At 41.4% G+C, this 21,580-nt stretch overlaps 1 protein-coding gene across 1 annotated transcript in view; it reads left to right on the top strand.

The window, feature by feature from the left end:
* The first annotated feature begins 450 nt into the window (after positions 1 to 450).
* Positions 451 to 21,580, top strand: part of rras2 (RAS related 2) — a 39,764-nt gene continuing 18,634 nt past the window's right edge. Inside the window, exon 1 of the mRNA XM_050050629.1 lies at positions 451 to 887. Coding sequence (XP_049906586.1) covers positions 786 to 887 — 102 coding nt within the window. The 5' untranslated portion in view covers positions 451 to 785. The remainder of the gene's footprint in view (positions 888 to 21,580) is intronic.

Raw genomic sequence — 21,580 nt, 5'->3', positions numbered from 1 at the left:
CAGTGGACACAAGAATGATGAAATAAGCAAGATTTAAATATTGTGCATTAAATATTTGCTTCACCAAATCTTTATTTTCTGAATTCACAGCACGGTGGGGAAACAAAACAGTTTATATTAGCGGAAGTTTGCTTTATAATGGTAGCTGCAGGGCATCTTTATCATCGCTGTATAATTGGTTACAATTACAGTAAACAGCCATTGCTTTTGTGTGTGTGTGTGTGTGTGTGTGTGTGTGTGTGTGTGTGTGTGTGTGTGTGTGTGTGTGTGTGTGTGCAGGCTGTGTGTTAGGACAGGAATGTGACTGCGGGGATGTGTGATGTTAGACTCAGGACAAGGCTGCAGGGTGGGTTTAGGCTGTGTGTGTGTGTGTGTGTGTGTGTATGTGTGTGTGCGTACTGTAGGTGGGGTGTTGAGGCAGTCACACACACATACACACAGCCTGTAGAAGGGCCCCTAGCGCCAGACATTAGTACTGGCCTGGCTGATTACTCCTACTATCGGATCCACAGCTCGAACATCGCAGTGTTGTCGAGGCTCAAACACGATTACGCGTATGGACAGGCGCCCGTAGCTCCGCGGACCCGTCTCTATCTCTCCGTGCGCCACACGGACTAAACAGCGACGAGTCATTATTTTTTGGGCACATATCTGGGCTGCTCTCCACGCTACGGTGTCTCACACTGCAGGGCCTCTTTCAGTTTACAGGAAAAAAGTGGGTGTTTGCTGCTCACTGGTGTTCCGGCAGCGGCGGCGGCAGCGGCGAGCGCAGCGAAGTGTCCTCGATGGCAGGCTGGAAGGACGGCTCGGTGCAGGAGAAGTATCGGCTGGTTGTGGTCGGAGGCGGCGGTGTCGGGAAATCAGCCTTGACTATCCAGTTTATTCAGGTCAGTAGCGTGCACCCTTTGCCTTCAATGCAGCCCGTTGCTTTGATTTGCTTATCCGAGAACACGGCGCAAGAAGCGGGGAGGCCAGACACTGGAACCCCGTCAGCGGATACCGGGGTCTGTTTGCTTCTACTTTACCGAGGCCTACAACTATTTACAGAGGTTAGGAGATGTTAGGGTGAGGTGGGGAGCGTTATTCAGTGAATTGAACAAGGAAGGACGGCTGTCACTTTAACACGATCATACCCGAGAGCTCCTACTTCCACTTTGCAGTTTATAGCCGCTAGTCAGAAGAGAAAGGAAAGTGGGTCTTTGGAGCTCCAGAGTTGTCCTATTTTATTAACTTGCTGCAAAGTAAAGTAGAGGATTTACAGCTCAGGCTAAGGGTTAGACCTGTAAAGGCCTACCAAGCCAGAAACTTAAAACAGAGGAGTGTTAAGGGTGCAGGAAAAGTTGAACAAAACTCACATTAGTCCCTGTAAGAACATACTTGGAGAGGAAACAGAAAAGTACTTTTAAATCCATATTTGAATGCTACTACAGAGAAAATCAGTCAGGGTTGAATGTGCATTGTAAGCAGCACAAAATGCTCATTTAAGATGATTAACGTCTGTGTTCACATTTAGCCTCACCAAACTGAGCAGCTGGTTAACCTCATTCAAGCACTTCCAGTAACCAAACACCTACGGCAATGTAAATATTCTTAGAAATCAAAACTGCACTTCCACCCCCCTTGAGAGACAATGCCTCCATCACTTTAACAGCAACCTACTTGCAAACTCAACTATAAAAGGCATGTAAACAGTTTACCCCCATCTATCCCCCTGGTTGCATTCCAGCACACTGCAGACCTAACCTGCCTCGCTTTGACCTTCCCAAGGCTCGTAGTCATTTTGTTAAGGACTCCCCTTTTCCGGAAAAGCCCACACACACTCGCACACACTGCATGAGAGAGATGACAAACGTTGCCCTTTGCCTTGTGTGTTTCCCCTCTGGTGTCAGTGTGTTACTGACCAGACTGCAGGCAGCTGCATGTCTCCACACTGTCAGACAATAGTGGGCTGGCACACGTTATAGAGTGGGGGTGAAAAGCTTGTGAGTGTGTGTTGGTGTGTGTGTGTTCAGAGGGGGAGTTGTGTCTAATGAGGGTTCAAAAAGCTCATTAACTGCATACCAAGTAAGAAAAAGGGATCAGATTGCTGTGGCACAGATTTCGGCCATAGCCTAGTGACCCGACTGACCTGAGGTAGGGGAGTGTTTAAAGCTGAATGTGAAACGCACATTAAAGACATTTTGCCTGATTCAATGAGCTGATGGTATCAACACTTTGATAACACTTGTGAAGTTGTGACGCTGTTCATTTTGAGATAAAAATATGTCATAGTTTGTCGATGGAAGATCACATTTGATATCTGCTATGTAGATTTAGCAAAGACTGTTTTATCATTGCATTAAGTTGTATTTATACGCAGTGATTTAGTCTCTCTAGATTAATGGATAGACACACCAATGGTCAACTACCAACCTAAAGCATGTTGTGTCTGTTGGATGACTGAGTTCAACCCTACCCAGACGATATCCTTAAGGTGTCTGCTTCATGCTCTTGCAGTACATTACACCAGGGAAGTAAACAGCAAAGAGTATCGGTCTGGGGTTTTTGCTCGAACAACCGCTTTGTATGTATTTTGTACTCGGCATGTAATTTCCCCTCATGCCTCTCTCGCTGCCGGCTGGCATATCTGGTGCCGCGAATGTGAGAGAGATTGAGATGTTGACAGCAGGAGGAGAACATACATCCTCTTCAGAAGTTTCTCGAAGTTGGTTGCCAAGGGAAAAGACCTAACAGCTGATTGTGAAGTCGAGGCTTTCCCCAGAACTATGTTGAGTGTGGAGGGGGGTGGGGGGTCTGAGTCAGCCTGGGTGGGTTAATGGTCATGGACCATGTGGAATTTAGCCCTTCGGCAAAAGGAAGTCCCTCCACTGCTGCTCTTAGGACCTTCGAGTTTTTGTATGGAAAAACATGACCTGCTTCCTGAATCACTGGAGATATGTGTGTGTGTGTGCGTGTGTGTCAGTGGCAATCTTGACAGAGTATTAAATTTAACTTTGTGTTTTGCAAAAAAAAATTCAGTACTTAAGGGAATTTCCACAAAGAATTATTTCAGTCTTACTTTTATTACGTGTTACATACAGTTTAACACATTATACACTTTAGACCAGGCTTCCTGTAAGAACTGTGAGTACTCATCTAAGTCAAACTCTGCCACCACAAGTGTCAAAAGTCTCTTCATAACCCAAAAACCTTACTTTGAAACTCTTGGTTGGTTTGCTGGTTTGCAACAGCTGCCGACAAACACTCTTGCACCACTTTTTCCACAAACAGCATTTGCCAGAGGTCGCACCAAGTCCTTCTTTAGCAAGCAAAAAGTCTTTGCATTCAAGTCCCAAGCCAAGGCCTTAGTCAAGACTGACAAGTCCCAAGTCAAGGTCCAAGTCCTAAATTTTGAGTTTCGATTCCTTGACAAGTAACTATGTTAATATTAGCATCAAATTACTGTTCTTTGTGTAAATTCAAATGTCGAATAAAGTTGGAAGTTGTTGCTTCTTTGTTTGTATTGTTCAACCTGCACATTTTGCATACTGAATTTAGTTTTTTGCTAAGCAACGCATAGTTTTTGTATGTGTACAAAATTATCTCCTGGTGCTCAGTAACGTCCTGTAGTTCTTTGTAGTTCTCTCCTGCAACAAAGCGGATCTTGGGACTTAATTGTTGACTTATTGGGAATGAATAGCGTTAATGTTAACTGAGTCAGGACGTGAAAGGAAACTAATCGATTCATGGCACAATTTCTAAATAACTTACTTTTTGATCTTTGGGTTCAGGAGAAGTGGTCAGATATTTTAAGTCAAAAGTCTCGAGTCCAAATGCAGTCACAAGTCATTGGTTTTAAAGTTTAGTTGCAAGTCTTTTTGATTTTGTCAAGTCGAGTCTAAAGTTATTAAACTTAATATGCTTCTATTTCTTGTGGATATGGTTTCCATTAACTTCACTGATAGAAAGATTATTTAATGTTGTGTACAAGGCCTCGTGGTACACTGTCATCAAGTAGGTAAGTAGTTACTGTTGTAAAAACAGGCTATTTGAGGAAGTTTTGCAAACTAAACTTCTACCGTCCAAGTACGAGTTTATGAAGGAGAGGTGCTCCGACAGTGTGAAAATCCAGTAGGGTCTGTTTGTGGCTACATGTATTATTATTAGTCAGTATGTAGAGGAATGTGTGTGTGTGTTTGGGTGTCTGTGGGTGACCATGACACATAAACCACTTTAACAACTTTAAAAAGCAAGTTTCAAATTTCTATCATTTAAAAAATGAACACTGACGCCACTACAATACCTGAATTTTGGCACTGACATCAAAAACTTTTTTTTAAAAATGTTTGTCTTAACAAAATGCAGCCATACAAAAACTGTGCCCACAAAAACAGTTATGATTTAGATCAGTAAATATGTGAACAAATAAGTAACAAGACTGTGAATCATTGATGCCAACTTCTGATGCTTAACAGTCACTACCAGATTCTCAGGGCACATTTCAGTCATTTCTCAAAAGTACTGAGCTTTGACACCCAGTGCTAATCACGAGGGTGCTGAGCAGAGTCTAAAACGAAGAAAAAAACGACCACTGTGCTGAAGCAGGGATTTCAGGGTGTCGGACGATAAAAGATGATGTCGCCAGCAGTAACGGAGTGGCAGGTCCCTGGGAGCTGCTGGCCGCCCAAATGCCGAGCGGTTGACTCAAGCCAAGATAGCATTGGGATGACATAACATTGAGTCACCTGACAAAAGTTGTGGAACACAGTGTGTTGTTTTAATGTGACGTCTGTGAGGGAGGAAGCATCCCAAGTAAGGGAAAACATGACTCACATTGGCCATGTGAAGACTGCATGTGGGGTGGTGTGTGTGTGTGTGTGTGTGTGTCAGTTTGTTTTTACCCCAGCAATAATGGCACATCAAAAACAGAGTAACCAAAGAAGCTACTGGAATGAAGCAGCTCCACAATGAGATGTTGTGTGATCTGATTCCTGGATGAAAAAGCATGGCGTTTGCTTGGTCACATGCTTGCTAATATTAGTGTGGCGGTGGCCCTCGGCAGCGGAGACTCATGCACGAGAGCAAAACATCCTGACTGATCAAGTCCAGACAGATTAGTCGAGGATTTTTGTAGACCTCAGCTGGATTTACAGTCGGAGCGCATAACTGACCTCTCTCTTTCTCTCCTATACTCCTACTCCCACTCCACATATCTCACATATTTTTGATATGAGGTCATTTAGGAGGAATGTTGCTGTAAGTAGTAATTCAATAGAATAAACATGGATTATAGGGACAGCTCTTCTTGGGCATGTGGAGGCAAGGTGTGGTAATCATAGTCGTGTTGGAGTTGAATGTGGTGGGCGCAGCTTCATGCGCGTTTTTCAGAAACAGCCACAGGTGGTTAGACGAAGTGTTTGCAGCGACACTGTTGTGCATGTGTGTTTGTGATTTAGTTTAGAAGTTCACTTGTATGTAACACTGCACACGGCATACTCTCAGCCCATTTTTGGATACAGGCAGGTTTGTAGCTTTCTGTCTAGCTCAGTGATGTCACATGCCATACCGCTGAGTGCAAACAGTTCCATTTATATTCGCACCGGCATTTCTTCATGTCCTTTAAGGGAGTTAATATCTTTTCTTTGTAATGGTAGACTAAACCGTATGACTGTAAGCTCTTCTTTTTTTTTTTTTTTTTTTTTTTTTTTTTTCCAACTGTAGGGTTTGCAGCTGCGTGTGTGTGCCTGTTCAGGCAGGTTATGAGAGTGCATTGTTTGTTTAGCTCTGTAAGAGGGTCACCTGTTGATTTCTCACAGAGCAGAACTGCAGTGAGAGCAAATAAACCCTTCATTGGTTTTCACAACAGTAAAGTTCTAACCAGAAAATAAATTCTATGTAAATATAAACAACAAATATCATATTTAAAGATGCAGGGAGAAGATACATTTCAGCACCATGTGACTAAGAGAAATAAAAGCAGCTCTCTTCAAATGCGTGCAGTGACGATCACACAGAATCTAAATAGCAAACAATTCCTGTAGACCCACTGTTTTTGTGAATGGTTTCACAGTCACTTTGCTGGTGAATCATCCATCCGGTTGATGCAATATCAGCATGCACAAAAGTGATTCTTCAAACAGCATGCAGAGTGTATATCATATCTGAAGAGCAAAATACTCTCAGGCGCGTGAAATAGTTGTTCTGATTTCTTTTTAAGATTCCATGTAGTTTAGAGGCCGGTGCCGCACTCACATTAATATCTGTTTCATGTTCGTGTGCTCCAGTTAAAACTTCACAATGATATTTAAAACAATAGCCCGCTTGAATCAAGCACAGCACCACACAGTTAGTGTGACTGTGCCTTATTTCCCCTTTCCCACCACCACCCTTTACCCTCATTTGACTCTTGTGTTGCTGTTGGAGCCAAGTTTCCACCTACATCGGGCCTGTAATTTTATAGGATTTCCTTCTTTGGTCTTCTTATGAAAAGTTAATGTAACAACTTAAGCTGTGTATAGATTTAGAAGAGTGGGATTTACATTTAAGAGGGCTGGAACTCAACTTGTTCAGAAGGGTTGTAGAAATAGGTTTGATAATTATAAAGTAACTTCATATCCACCCTATTGCTATTACAGACACATTTGTTCTCCTCTCTTTACCAAAACATTATCAGATGTGCCTGGGTCATAAGCAAGGTTGGACAACATGCATTGACCCATTAAAATCAACTTCACATTTAAGTTTATTCTGTGTCCCTATGTTGTTTTTAAAGGACTGTAACTGTGCTGTGATAGGAAAACATAGAAAGACAACCTTTTGGAAATTGGCCTAAACTATCCATTTCAGGATTATTTTTCCATTGTTAGTCAACTACATGGACAGGTTTCTGAAGTTTGTAAAAGTTGGTGTATTATAGCAACAGTAGCACACAAGCACCAGAAGTTATACCAGACCAAAGGATATCGGAGTGGTTACGACATACGTGCTGTGGTTAATGTGTAGTTAGGTTTAGGCAGAAAACCTACGTGGTTATGGTAAGGGAAACGAAATGTTTTGTCTAAAAATATCAGCTGATAGTGTCCCAAACTCTTGTTTTAAAATACTAGTTTTTGTGACTACAAACACGGCTGGAAATGTTCCGAACTTTCGTTAAAGAATACCTGCGTTTGTGACTACAAAGGCGGCTGGAAATGTCTTTAACTTTTGTTTAAAAATACCTGCTTTTGTTGTGACAAAAATGGCTGGAAATGTATTACCTTGGCATTACAAAACACCTGCTTTTGTCAGTACAAACACGGCTGGAAATGTACCAAACTCATAAAAAAATACCAATTTTTGTTGCTACAGACACAGCTGGATGTGTCCCGATCTTTTGTTAAAAAATACATGTTTTTGTCGCCACAAACACGCCTGGAAATGTCCTGAACTTTCCTTGAAAAAGACTTGCTTTTGTTGTGACAAATATGGCCAGAAATGTCCCAGCCTGTCGTTCAAAAACACCTGCTTTTGTTGCGACAAACACAGCTGGATATGTCCCAAACTTTCGTTAAAGAATACCTGCTTCTGTCACTACAAACAAGGCTGAAAATGCCCTGACTTGTTGGTAAAAAACACTTGCTTTTGTTGGCCTTGAACACTTGTCTGCTGCTGTCTGCTGCTTGGCAGCCGTCTCGCCTAGGAGTCGCGCCATCCACCACCACTTCCTGATGAGTAACTCAGCCCATATACATGTTATCTGAACGATGTCATATGTATGAAACCTACAAATGTAACATATCCGTGGTTTGCAAAAATGTAAAATGCCAACGTTTAATTCTGGTGACTTGGCTGTTATAACTGATGGTGGTCCGGGTGGGAAGCTGGCATTATTTGTGCCCAACACGTACACCAAAGTACAGCCAGATTTCTGTAAAATTTGCCACCATTTTTTCTTGTTTTTAGATGGTAGTTGCTAATGTTGTTGGTGACTGTCAGACCCCCACCATCAGTTCTGCCATGTAATATACTGAGCACATTCTTAGTACCCAGAGGATGAACCATTTCAATTTAGACTCTCTGGGAGCTTTTTGTCTTGTGCCACCCTACAGGCAAAAATATCAACACATGATATTTTATAATGTAATGGGCAGGCTTTTGTAAAATGTATATTCATGCTTCCAGGGAGATAAACCCCTTTGATATAACGACGCTATGGCTTTTCCTCTAGTAACATCCTCAGTACAAATTTTACAGCTTTTCATTCACAATACTTAGATGCTATTGATATAGGTTGACGTATAAATCGCTGTATTGTTTGTGCCATCCAACACCATGCGTATTCTGGGATGTAATGAACATCCCAACACCAAAGGCCCACTAGTGAGGCTTTATGTTTTAGGCTTGTTTGAGTACATGGATAAACAGTCACACTGCTGAGGTAATTTACTTCAATCTGGCACAATGCCATGCAGCACACCATAGGAATGTTCATGCAAAAGGGAGTTTGGGATCTGTAAAGACACTCCCAACCATCTGGGAAAGCTCAAGAGACTAGCAGGTCATCCCTTTCGCTCTGAGCTAATGAAAAACTAATGACTATCCAGGGAGGGCGACTACTCGTCATCAGCAATAGCTTAAACGTACAATAATGAAGTCAATACAACACGAGGCACAACTGGATTATTGTATATTTTTGTGGTTGATTCCAGTCTGAGTGTTACTGTACTAGTGTTTTATAGCCAGTCTAATAGTTGATAGGATTTATTGTCAATCAGAAGAAATAATGGGAGTGGATTTACTGTTAAAATATGGCTACACACACATATTTCATATAACTCCCTTTTATGTCCGTTTCTTGTGTGACCTTTCGTAGCTTTTACCCGTTTACACACGCTGACTAAAGCTGAAACACACACACACACACACACACACACACACACACACACACCAATACTTACATCTGGGGAAAAAAACCCAATTGATATATCTCGCCTTCTTTTGTGTGTTCTTCCTCATTCTGCGTACTTTGTCTGTGTATCGGTTGTCACATTTGTTTGTTATAAATTAGCTCTCTATTTACGTTTCCAAAATAACTCTCATCACTTGTAATATTGATTTTTGAAGAATTACGTCACGTTGCTGTTTACACAGTCATTTTCTTGTTCAGTGGAAGAACATTCTCCCTGACTTGGGGCTGTACCACTTTCGTTATCTGACTGGGCAGAGCATATGACGCCCTCCTCAAGTCAAGAGAAATGCCAGTGATTATTAGAATTTACCCATCTGCTCACACCCTGACTCACACACAGCATTGAGGAGCTCCCTGCTACCGAAAACCTTTATCATTTGTAGAGCTTACATCAAAAGGATATATCTTTTAAGGTTAAGACATAGAAACATAATTGTAAGCTGCATGGTGTCTGTGATCAGATACCCTATATACCAGCGCCCATTCACCATGTCTGCTGTTGTTAGAGAGTTGTTAGCTTGAGGCGAAGGTGTGATCCAAAATGTTACCCACCACATTACAGATCTGAGATCAGATGATAATTTCAGCCACTCCCATCTCTTTCCCTCTTTCCCTCTCTGCAGCAGCCACACGGAAAATAATACTAATGAATACTGCAGCGTGTATGCACAAGTCAGTAAGTAAGAAACTATCAAGAGAGCAGAGACTCTTCTCTTTTCTAATCATAGACTGAAAAAAGTGTGTGTGTGTGCACTGATGGCACAGTTGGCTAGTATGCATTCTTCAGGCTGTGCGAGCCAACTTGTCAACGTGCCAGTGGATGCAGATGATAAGTGTGCATTGTGTTATTGTTTTGCTTTGCACAACATTCACTTACACAGCCTATTAAATGGCCGAGATCTCCGTGAAAGGTCTTCACGTTGATTTCTTGTAGGACAATTATCGATTTCACACGGGTGCTTCGATAGAAAGAGCAAAATAATTACTGATAACCATCTCGTCAAACTTTCAAGGAAGGCAGGACTCAACCTCACTTAACCGTTCTTAGTCGAATAACAGGAAGGAGGGGATGACTATACTATATGTGAATGATTGGTAATAAAACCACCTGAAGACGTTTCTCAGTGATGTGCAGATTCTAAAGAAAACTAATGATGTGATGAAACATCTGCAATAAAGGATGAAGATTTTAATTCAAAACAAAAGGTACTTTCTATTCGTGAGTTGATAGAATGAGTTGTGCACAACAAACTGGCCTTAATGTTGCAGAGATAAACTAAATAATCCATGCATTTTTGAGATAGCATAGAGTTTGGAAAGCTGGCATTGAATGTCTGGTCATATTTATTATGTTGTTACATGGTATTGTTTTCAATCTTTGAGTCTGTTTGTGCAGCTTTTTATTTGTCTGTGGACAGATTTTGTCAAAGCATCACAACTGTGTAAGATGCAGTCACAAACCTTTACAGGTGTGATGTTGAGATAAAAATGAAGGTTGAATTTGAAGATGGGTGTGGTCCAAGCAAAAGCATCAGAAGAAGGGGTTAGGAAGCATAGTCTCTTGGCCCACATTTGGTTTAAGTTGGGTATCGTCTATTCCAGTTTAAATTAATCATTGCCGTCCACAGATCCAGCACAGTCTAGGGTATATTGAATAAATCTGGCACAGTGCACCTGTTATGACATTTTGCTTCTGTCATGTGTTCAGCTGCATCCAGTTTCGGCATTGCAGCTGGTGTGATGTCATTGCAAGGTAGTTTACTTATTTGTTGATCAGACAATTCTGATTCTTCTTAAACTGGATTTTATTTCAGATAAGTTCGTCTGAAGCGGCGTGTGTTTCGATGACATTTCACATTTGCTCTGATATCAGCGCCAAAACTTAAATACTGTCACATTTCCACGGCTTTTTATTTGCGTATAACGCTGTAGCTAACATCATTAGCATCAGTCACAGGAATCTACAGTACATGAACTCTCAAGGTTAACAGTGTGGCCTGAATGATTAGTAATCAGCTGATGCAGGCAGTCATGTCCACCCACCATTAACTTTAATTGATCTTTGCCAGAAAATACTGTTAAAGAAGGAAAACAGTGTGTCAATAGAGCCAAACTTAGCCAAATGAGAGGAGCTCTCTGCTTCATCCTCTCGCTCTGTCTCAAGTTTCAGCTCACAACGAGTTTCCTCTGTGTACATTTATGTTGTTGACAGAGGAAACACTGGGGGATCTGACCACAGAGACCCTGCAGGTAGCTACATGGAAGCACGCTATAGGCCTTGCACATCAGACAGTCAAGACAGTTTGTGTGTGTGTGTGTGTGTGTATGTACGTGTGTCCTTGTAAGTGCTTGCTGAGCATTTTTAATTAATCATTCATACACAGAAACAACTGTTGACGATGTGCCCATGAGCAAAGCATTTAATCCCCCTGCTGTCACACTGAACAGCTCAGTAATTGTATCAGACTGTGGTAATATATAGAGCAGTGATTCCCAACTGGTCCAGCCCCGTGGTGCAGATTACTCCTTAGTCATTAGCTCAAGGTCCACACAGTTTAATATATTCAGTGTTATACTTGTGGTTGGCCATGTTGTCAAGATGGTTTGCTGTCTCTGTCAAGTAGCTGTCTGTTAGTCACTCACTCTACAGCAGGAAACGGCACTTTAAAATAAAAGCTCTGTGCTGGAAATTCACTGTGCTTAAAAATAAAGTGTGCTTTTTACAAACTTGACATATTTGCAAGTCACTTTCAGTCCATGTAGAGTGGACCCATGACCCACTTTTGGACAGAGACCCACCAGTTGGGAACCACTGATCAATTCAATTTTATTTTGAGATTGTATTCAATTGGTGGTGACTAGTTTTAACTGACTGAGAGTTTTTTCAGGCAACATCCTTTTCATTATTGAAGATAATGAAGAAAATTAAGATTTTTATAGACGGTTTTTATAATTATTTAAACAAATAAAGCATTTTTTAAATCTACAGAAAGTCAATACTTATTATCGTGCACGCCTCGTCTCTTGTGTTAATAGAAAAAAGAAGGACTCAGTTACTGTTTTCTAGAAACAACCGTCTCTCCTAGAAGCTGATCTTAACCAATTTCCACATGCTGCTTTTCAGTATTATATGTAATATTGCCATGACACCAGCATGTGCTAAATATGGCTTGCAACTAAATTGTGTCTTGTGGTTCAATTTCATGCATTTTATCATAGAAAATTATATTTCAGTGACAGCACTGTGAGGCATATAACAATTGTTTATGCATCTTGTGGTTACATACTGCAACTTTTGAGCTTGCACTCAATGGCCTTCCGTTTATATAAAGATTATTTTATATATATATAAACTTTGAACTTGCAGCATTTCCCTCTGATAGGTGCAAAAAAATCCCTATATTCACCTGTGATATCCTCCGTTGTTTTCTGGTCACTGCCCCTCAGATAGTCAGATAGACAGCGAGGGCAGCGGGTTCCTCTCTGTTGTTTTTTGGCTATTGTTCTGTATTCACACATCTGTCTGTTTCAGAATAACTGGTCACAGTATCAGGTCTCGCATCTCAGAGTCATATAACAACAACTCCGGCTATGGGAAACAGACATGCTGCTTATTTTAGCCTCCCACTCCCACCACGTCCTAACATTTAGCATTCCAAATGCATGTACACCTTTATATGTGACAAGACTATATTTAATCAGCATGCTACTGATGATGGTGTTGATTATATTTAGTGTTTGTCATTGCTGTGTGTCTTTTTGATCACTGTCTATGCTGTTATTGTAGCGTGCCACATGTAGAGGAGACTAACTTCATGCAGCTCAGTTAATAGAGCACTATGAATGGCTCTTTTTATACGTCTGTACTTGTCGCTGATGCGGGGCCCTGAGCTGCCTGCCAGGCAGCTGGTGGACATTTGGCACGTCTCATGCAGACACCGTCCAGAGGCCTGCGGGGCACCTGCTGTCCATCAGGGGGAGGTGAGGTATGGAATGAGACAACCCCTCAACAGGTGACAGTACAGCACGACTCACTGTCCAAATGTGCTGATGACAACGGCCAAGTGTGACTTCTGTCCTCTGAGTTTCTCCATGATGAGACTCCAGATCGTAATCAGAAAGGCTGTTCACAAGCTTTAGGTACATGTGTAGAGACATTTAGGAATATCTGACTTTGGTTGAGTCAGTGACACAGCTGTCGTGTGACTGTTACACTGATCTAACACACGCAGCAAATGTGACTGTGTTTTCAGCACCAGTTGGTGTCGGCAGGCCCGGTGCAGACTTCTAGATTGGCACACTCCAGTGCAAACCAAGTCAGCAGCTGCCTGTAAAGTGTGTTTGGTATGTCAAACCAAAACGTCCTCTCACAGCCACTCAGCCACTAGATACTAGTTAAAGCATGTGGAGCCCAGGCCCCTGCACACAAAAGACACCACCTTGTTTACAAGCTGGCCATTTTAAAAGTCACACTCCACTACGAAGGTGTTAGTCCATCACAGGCCTTCAGAGCAGCTTCACTTCCACTGGCTTTTGAACAGGAAGCTGTAGGCTAATAGCAGATGATCCACATCATGTTTTAAAACCGTTTAGTGACCTGTCGTACCCTGCATTTGCATTTATTAAAGGGATAGCTTGCATCTTTGGTGGGGTTGTATATGGTGCTTATCCAAAGTGCGGGAGTGCAGACCCTACGCCGTAGCCTACGCACGTCGCCTAGCCGTTGTGAGCAAGGCGGAATTTGTACTTCTGCGTTGAATCAACGCAGAGGCTACACCGTAGCCTAACGTGCACCACCCCAGAAATGTATTGGGATGAACTACACATCGCGGCGACGCAGACCTGTCTACTTTTGTAAGCTGAAACCATTTCCCTCAGTGGAAACAAAGCTTTATTTACTTTAATTTCACAGATAAGAAACAAATTGTGAAGACAATAAAGCCTCCACAAAAATAGTCTTTTAAATCTTGTGTGTAATTTGTCCTTCGAGCATTTATACTTCGGGATTTATCCTGGCTTCATATGAGCAGAGGAAATCACCGCTTGGCGCTAGGCTAATTTGTACAATGTAAAATGCCATAGGCTTATGCTAATAATGTTAGTGCGTTATATTTGTTTGGAAAACGTGTTTAGTGTGACGGTTGTTTTGTCTGTGAACCTTTTTTGTAATGTAACCTTTGCTAAATGTTGTTGTCCCTGGTTTCATATGAGAAGAGAAAAAGTTTGCTAGCTGCGAGGCTAATTTATACAATGTAAAATGCCATAGGCTTGTGCTAATAACATTAGCATGTTGTATTTGTGGGGAAAATGTGTCCAGATAAAGACAAGTGCTTTGCTTGTGAATGCTTCGAGTTATAGTGAAGCCAATTTGTGTACTTGTGTTTGAAATTATCTCTATTAAGCCATGTTTAATGTGTGTTTGATGTATATTTTTAATCTACTAAACTTTAGAGCACTTCACAGAAACCCCGCCGCTGACTAGTGTTTTGGAGGTGGAACTACAGAGAGACACAGACATACCACCACACAAGTAAAAATGCTCACAACAGTGTAGGCCACGCACGTAGGGTCTGCTGCATAAGTATAAACCACGCTTAAGTGTGTTACCATCAGTAGATGTCAGTCGGCATGCTGCCAGTTTGGAGAAGCAGGCAGGAATACAGACACAGAAGCTAGGCAAAGTATTGCTGTGGAGGATCAACAAAATAAAGTGTTTAAGCTGCCTAAAAAAAATAAAAATCAATGTCTGTTTGAGTGTATATTATATTTAGAATATTTTCACCACTTTATCTTGCCATCACACAGCGATTTCCAACGGGGAGCTGAAGTTGTTTCATCACATCACTCTCTTCAAAGCCAGACTCCATTGAGAAAAACAATGATTTAACATTGGTGAACACGGGAGCTGCTGGTCTTTAGTTTTTTGTGTTATTGTGTGACTTTGGTTTTAGCTCAGATTCAGGAACGTCACACTATCATACAAACTAACTGTTCGAGGAAGCGGTAGACCAGCAGCACCTGTGTTCAGCAAGCTAAAATTACTGTTTTTGTCAATGGAGTCTGGTGGCTGTGACAAGAATGTAGAAGGGGAACTGAACTGGTTAACGGCTTCCCTGTCAAAAAGGGCTGTCTGTGGCAAGGTGAAAATATGAATATCGCACACTTTTAAACAGAGAAGTACGTCATACAGCCCCACTTCAGAATATCCCAACTATCCCTTTAAGTTTCTCCATTTATTCAGGTTTTTCTTTTAATATTTCACTCACCTCTATTTGCCCTCTTACAAGAATCCCCTAATTGTGACTGGCACAGTTGTTGATAATGATCATCATGATGTGACTTCTGGTGCTGGTGAGTGGGCAGGCATGGGGAAAACCATCAGAAAGAGAAGATGTGTCCATTAGGTGTTATTTATGAGGAGTTGCCGGCTCCAGTAATAACATTTCTGCTGCCTGTGTTTGTAGGACTGGCTGGCCTAAAAGCACACAACAGTAATGCTGCTGTGTATCTGACATGATGCCAGTGAGTGGCCCCATTTCCTTTGACATATCACCCCATGCTAAGAATTATAGTCTGCAGCAGAGTACACTGGTGCAGAAATACACACTCAGCAGTTGCACCAGAGGAGGAGAGAAAGGGGAGATGGTGGAGAAGATGAATACATTTCTGCAGGTGCTGCTGTACAGTTAAATCTCTTTAGGGGTGTTTGGGAGACAGTTGATCATTTTAAAGTAGGTAGCAGTAGAAAATGATTTGCTGTGGTAATAATATGTCAATTATGGGTGTTTTATTAGATATAGATTATTAATATATTATCTTAATTGTTAATTTATCACTTTGGATCCTGAGTGTTCTTCGTTTTCAGTACTGGTGCTGATGAGCTTCCCATTATTTGGTCTGTCATACGGTTTTCCTGAAAACCACAGACTACAGACTGTGAGCCACACTCCGTTGAGTGACTTTGTACGGGTTTTTGAAAGTCACACAGTAGTTTCTCTGTCCACACAGCCACTGCAGTAGCTGGTGTCCTCTCACTGAGCCGTCACAGTAAAGCTTTGTTGATGTGAGCATGTGCAGAGCTACTTCTGCACCAAGACAAGCAGAGGAAGAGGAATAAAGCCTGGAATGAAACAAAAGCATATGCAAACACGACAGTGTCTGAGGATTGATAGTGTCAGTATATCATGACACTTCATGTTTTAAAAGTCAGCCAGACGATGAGCTTTCTGGGTCAACTTTAGGATCTGCAGGTATTGCTTTTTGTCTTTGATTGTATCTGGTTTATACTATCATCCTCACTCCTTAACTACAGGAACATCACTGCTACATTACTCAGTGCCTTGCGTCATTATCTTCAACATCTGTTCCACTTAATTCGTGACGATTTTGAGACAGCGTCACATGGGCCGAGGTTTTCCCACTTCCACAAAAGCAGGCATTGACGAGGATTCACCAGACCAAAATGCAGTCGGGGGAATCATCATGTCTTTTTAGAGAATCACTCTTATCAAAATATGTCTTTATTTTCTGTCTCTGCCCAGCAAAACAAGGAAGGGCCGTAGAGAAAACAGCATCGATCATCCATCAATGGCTGGGCTTAGGGTAGGCTTAATGCAGGGAAGGGGAACATTAGTGATGTCACATGATCAGCGAGAACAATAAGGGCGGTTCACACAGTTCTCCGTCTTTGTGTTGTTCTGCTTAATCAGTTTGCGGGCTCCGAAAGTATTTACACAGGTCTCCACTTATAATACAACAAAGTGTTCTTATGAAATGGAGATAAAGAAATAGTTTGTAGTGTGACCACCATAGAGCAGACAGGCGACTTTGAGCCCGGTGATCGGGTGGAAAAAGGCCTTTAAATGGCACCTCTTTGATTCTGCACCTTTGAGCGGGTTCAAAAGTGTTCAGAGTCCAGCACACATTGATATTTAGCAAGGCGATTGAAGTCTTAATGCCAGAGAGGTTAGAGGAGGGCAGGGGGTTTACTGTGCCAGGAGTTGGCCTGCTTGGTGGGACGTTGATCCTCTGCTTTATTCTCTGCATGGGTGCTATCCCAACGCTACAGCCTGAAGTGCTCGCTGGACCATTCAGATACTGTATGTAACTTGTTTGTAGTGTGAAACACCAGTAATGTCCAGCATAGTTGTAATAAAGCCAAGTAACAGTTATGCTCATATAAAGGCACCTTGAATTAAATTGCTGATGCTATTGTAAAATATAAATATATGGGAATACAAATAGTTTGGACATTATCTCCATATGTTAACAATGGCATTTCACTCTGTAGCTTAACCACAGGGATCGAGGAACATGGCAACAAGCTCACATGACACATGACTCAGACAATCAGACAAACAACCAGTTTAACCCAAATTACAAAACACAGCAGAAATATTCTTTGTATTGAGTAACTGCATGCAAAGCCGCTGTGAGTACAGAAGGTCAAACCAGGGAACAGCACTGAAAAATGTGATTTACAGCAACACTGAGCCGACACGATTAGTTAATGGATCGATTAGCTTACTGAGAGAAAATGAATCTGTGATGTTAATTTGAATTTCAGTCATTTTTCAAGTAAAATTGTCAACACTCTCTGATGTTAGTTTGCCACATGTGAGGACTTGCTGATGATCTTTGTCATGAAAGTAAACTGAATATCCACTTGAATAAAACAAGACATTTGAAGACACCATCTTGGGCTCTTGGAAGTTATAATGGGCATTTGTCACCATTTCTTTACATTTTATAACATTTTAGAGACAAAACAATTAGTGGATTTCTAGGAAAATTATTTGCCAGATTAACTGATAATGGATATACTGTAAAACTTCAGTTAAACCCCTAGTCCCTTTTACAAGCCCAGTGTAGCTACATATTTTGACAAAGAAATGCTGTCTAAATTAGAGGCCTGGTCCGGTCATTTGGCTGTATAACACCAGGTTGTTGGCTACCTAGTCTGAGTGGGCGGAAGTTCGCTGCATAGATCAGCCTCTCATTGGGCGGAACGAGCCATCCGCTGAAGTCCCACCCTACCACCTCCGGTTGTGTAGCAGTTTTCAACAGTTTTCAACACGTCCTTTACTAACTTTTGCGGTGTTTGATCTTGCGGGGATGTAGCCATTTTTCTGCCATGGTTCGCGTCCTGTAGGCGATATTTTTGTGGGCGTGTTACACCAAAACCTGTTTCCCCCCGGCAATATTTTTGCAAGCGCACCGTTGCTGTGGCACCGCCCAGAACGATTGTGATTGGTTGAAAGAAATACAAGCAGCCGGGGCGTTTTTTTCTCCAATCTTAAAGTGAGAGTCGGCCCAGCCAGACCTTTCTTTTCTTGAGAAAGGTCTGGTGAGCGAGACTATTGGCTACCTAAATCTTTTGTCCATTCCTCGGTTACCCTGTAAGTTATTCATATTCCTTTAGTCCATAAGGGTCTTCAGATCAAAAGAATCTAAAGGGTTTTTCCTAAAAATGACTCTTAGTTGGAAGTATTGTTTTAAGAGGGTAAAGTGGTGTTGTGTTGGCTGGGTGCTGTAACTCACTCTCTCTCTCTGATGCTCTCTCTGTCGGAGCTAGATCAAATGAATGATTCATGTTTGATTTATTATCTGAAGCCTAATTTTTATACATGTAATATTCATACTGGTTTAAATAAACAATTTGTATTTCCCAATCTTTGCTGAGCAGCAGTTGTGTGTGAAAGGAATTAAAGGCCTGTCCCATTTAGACACCTGTCCCAAATATAGGCCTGTTGATTTTAGTGATTTAAGCTATTAACTGTTTGTAGCTGTAACATTTACAATGGGCAGTTTAGGCAAGGGTTGTCATGATACTGAAATTGCTATCTTTGATGCAATATCTTGAAAAATACTGATATTGGATACCATTGACGATACCATGGCGGAAAATTTACATTGAGGGCATGAAATTTAATATTTTTATTAAGAGATAAATACAACAAGGCCTTAACATGACAGATAGGACAGGTCTTTTCTTGGATAGTAACAACTATAGTTTTACCTTTCACCTTTTACCACTTTTAAGTAGGTGTCAGAACTGGGGATTTGCTTACAGCTTTTTTGATCATCTCATGACTTTACTCCTGTTGGACCTATTGTACAAGTGATGTGGCTGCTCCCCATATTTCAGCAGTGAAGTGGCTGTGCAGTGGTACACTTCACCAAGACTGTAAAAACATTAATATCCACAAAATTAAAAGATGTGCATATGCCTTCTGGTTGCCCAAAAGTCCAGAGATAACAGAATTGGCCTTCACTGAGTAGCAAGACTAGCACATATGAAATCCTTGGGATTTTTTAAGGGAACCTATCATGCTTATTTTTGGGTTCATACTTGTAGGGCTCCAACTACGTGTAAAACATGTTAACATGCTGCTGAAAAAAACACTTAATTTTCCTCACGCTGTCTGTACTGTAAAACCTGTATTCACCCTCTGTCTGAGACACTCCCTTTTAGCACCTGTCTCTCAAAGCTTCCCTCCAGAAAAAGCTCAGTCTGTCCTGATTGGTCAGGGTTTCTGGGTCTTCCATATCTCTGCATCTCCGTACTATCTGTGCAGCCAGGGAATGACTGTAATGGCACTTTCTACCATGAAAAATCACCAATAAAAGCTTCAAAACCAGTCTTCAGAAGCGGACATGTTCCAGCAAGAATATGATCTGAAAACTGGGAGAAATTGACAACACTGGCATCCAAGACCACATGTTTTCCTGACATAAGCATGTAGCTACATGTAGCAGTGTAGGCTGTGTAATGCAAACACTTGAAGTGATGTGCCTGGAGCAGATGACCTTAAAAAGAAATCCATCACAAGCTGATGTCATCTCGAAAATAGAAAAATAGGTTGGAAACGGAGTACTCAGAACAATCTGAGGCCTGAGGTGTTGGCTCACAAGGATTACTTTGACATGTGTTTACCTCAATATTTAAAACTTAAGCCATGTTGAATATTATCATCTGACATTGTAACAAGCAAAAAAGGTCCCTGTTTATAACTTGGACCTTATTTTTGTAGGTTTGCTGATCATTTCTGCTGCTTATAATGAAACTGGAATTATCTGTTAACTTCAGAGTGGCAGGATCTGCGTTTCCAGTGAGGTCATAGTCCTGGATTGATGTGAGAGTTATGCCAATGGTTTGTCTGGTGGGGCAGAATTTCACTGGTCTGCCGGCATTTAAGGACAAGGCAATGATTAAAGGGACAAGCTATTGATCTGTTGCGCATTAGGAGGAAGAGAGCTTGTAGGAGTGATGTGCATGGGTTCATTTAATTCGGCATCAAGCCAAGGGTTCAGTGCTACACCCACACTGCATTCTCTATCTGTAAACATTCAATGAAAGTGTCATTACTGTGGATGTTGAACATGCATTCAGCTGTACAGCAGAGTTTTGAAAATTACCGCTGTCAAGCAGAACTTTGTATTTTCAGCTAATTTTCTGCAGCAGTGTGTACTGTCTTAAAGCTTTCCCAGCTTTAAGAGAATGCTCCCCGGTGGCCCTTTAAGGCAGTGGACACATTGTGTGCTCTCTTTCTCTCCATGTGTATTAGGTATTGAATCAGTGACCTTTCTGGTTTGTATGAGCTCATGGGAAAAGTGGGTGTTTCCACAGGAAGTTAATGCCTTTCCCTCCCCCTCTTTTTTCTCTCTCTCTCCCTCTCAATGTTGCCTACAGTCTCTCTCCCCCTCAAACCTTTCATTCTGTCTTATTTTTTCCACTATTTCTCACTTCAAGCACTCTTAAGTACTCGACAAAACAATGCTGCTCACACAAATTCCTGTGCCACTTGTGTGAAGGCCTGTGAAGCATGGGAAGAGAGGCGATGATGGAGGTGGACGGACAGTGCAGAAATGCAAAGGAATTGGTCCTTACTTCCATCTGTTTAACATTAAACCCTCACGGTGGTGATTTGATTACCAACAGCTGCTCAGAGTCCAACGCGAGAGGTTCGGCAAAGGTTAAACCTGCGCATGTTCGGGGACAGGAAGTGATACACAGATGCCCCCAGTCAGAATTCTTTTTTCTCAGATCAATGCTGTGTGCTACACTGCTTTGGTGTTTGGTGCTTAGGTAATCAACAACCGTTTGACCAAGACATTGACTGATTTTTGAAGCTTCAGTGAGAATTACTCATGAATATTTGAAGCTTTTCGAAGAACACAAGCTGTCATACTTTTGGTCATAATTTATAGACTTTGCTGTTATTGTATTTATTAGTCTATTAAGAGATGAGGACAAAATCATTTTTATTGGAGCAAAAAAACGTGACAAAATGTGCAATTATCACATCAAATAACTTCATACAAACAAATTTGCTCATGAATAAATAAATAAACAGACTGTAGCCTATACAAGTGTTGAATAATGTTGGATTACTATGTTTTATTTCAGTGGCTATTTGGGATTTTTTGGGTAATGCATATATTAGGGGTGGGAATCACCAGAAGATCCACGATACGATATTATCACGATACTTAAGTCACGACACAATATTATTGCGATTTGAAATATATTGCGATATACTAAGTATCGCGATAAAATATATTGCGATATTTTGAACTTTTTCAACTGTCCCCAAGGGAAAACTTTGTCAACATCAGCTAAAGTTTTGATTCAAGCTAAAACAATGGATTATA

Source organism: Epinephelus moara, chromosome 1 (genome assembly GCF_006386435.1).
Source record: "Epinephelus moara isolate mb chromosome 1, YSFRI_EMoa_1.0, whole genome shotgun sequence".
NCBI classification, from domain to species: domain Eukaryota; kingdom Metazoa; phylum Chordata; class Actinopteri; order Perciformes; family Serranidae; genus Epinephelus; species Epinephelus moara.
Note: the sequence above shows the minus strand (reverse complement) of the source record. Positions and strands in the feature narration are given on the sequence as shown.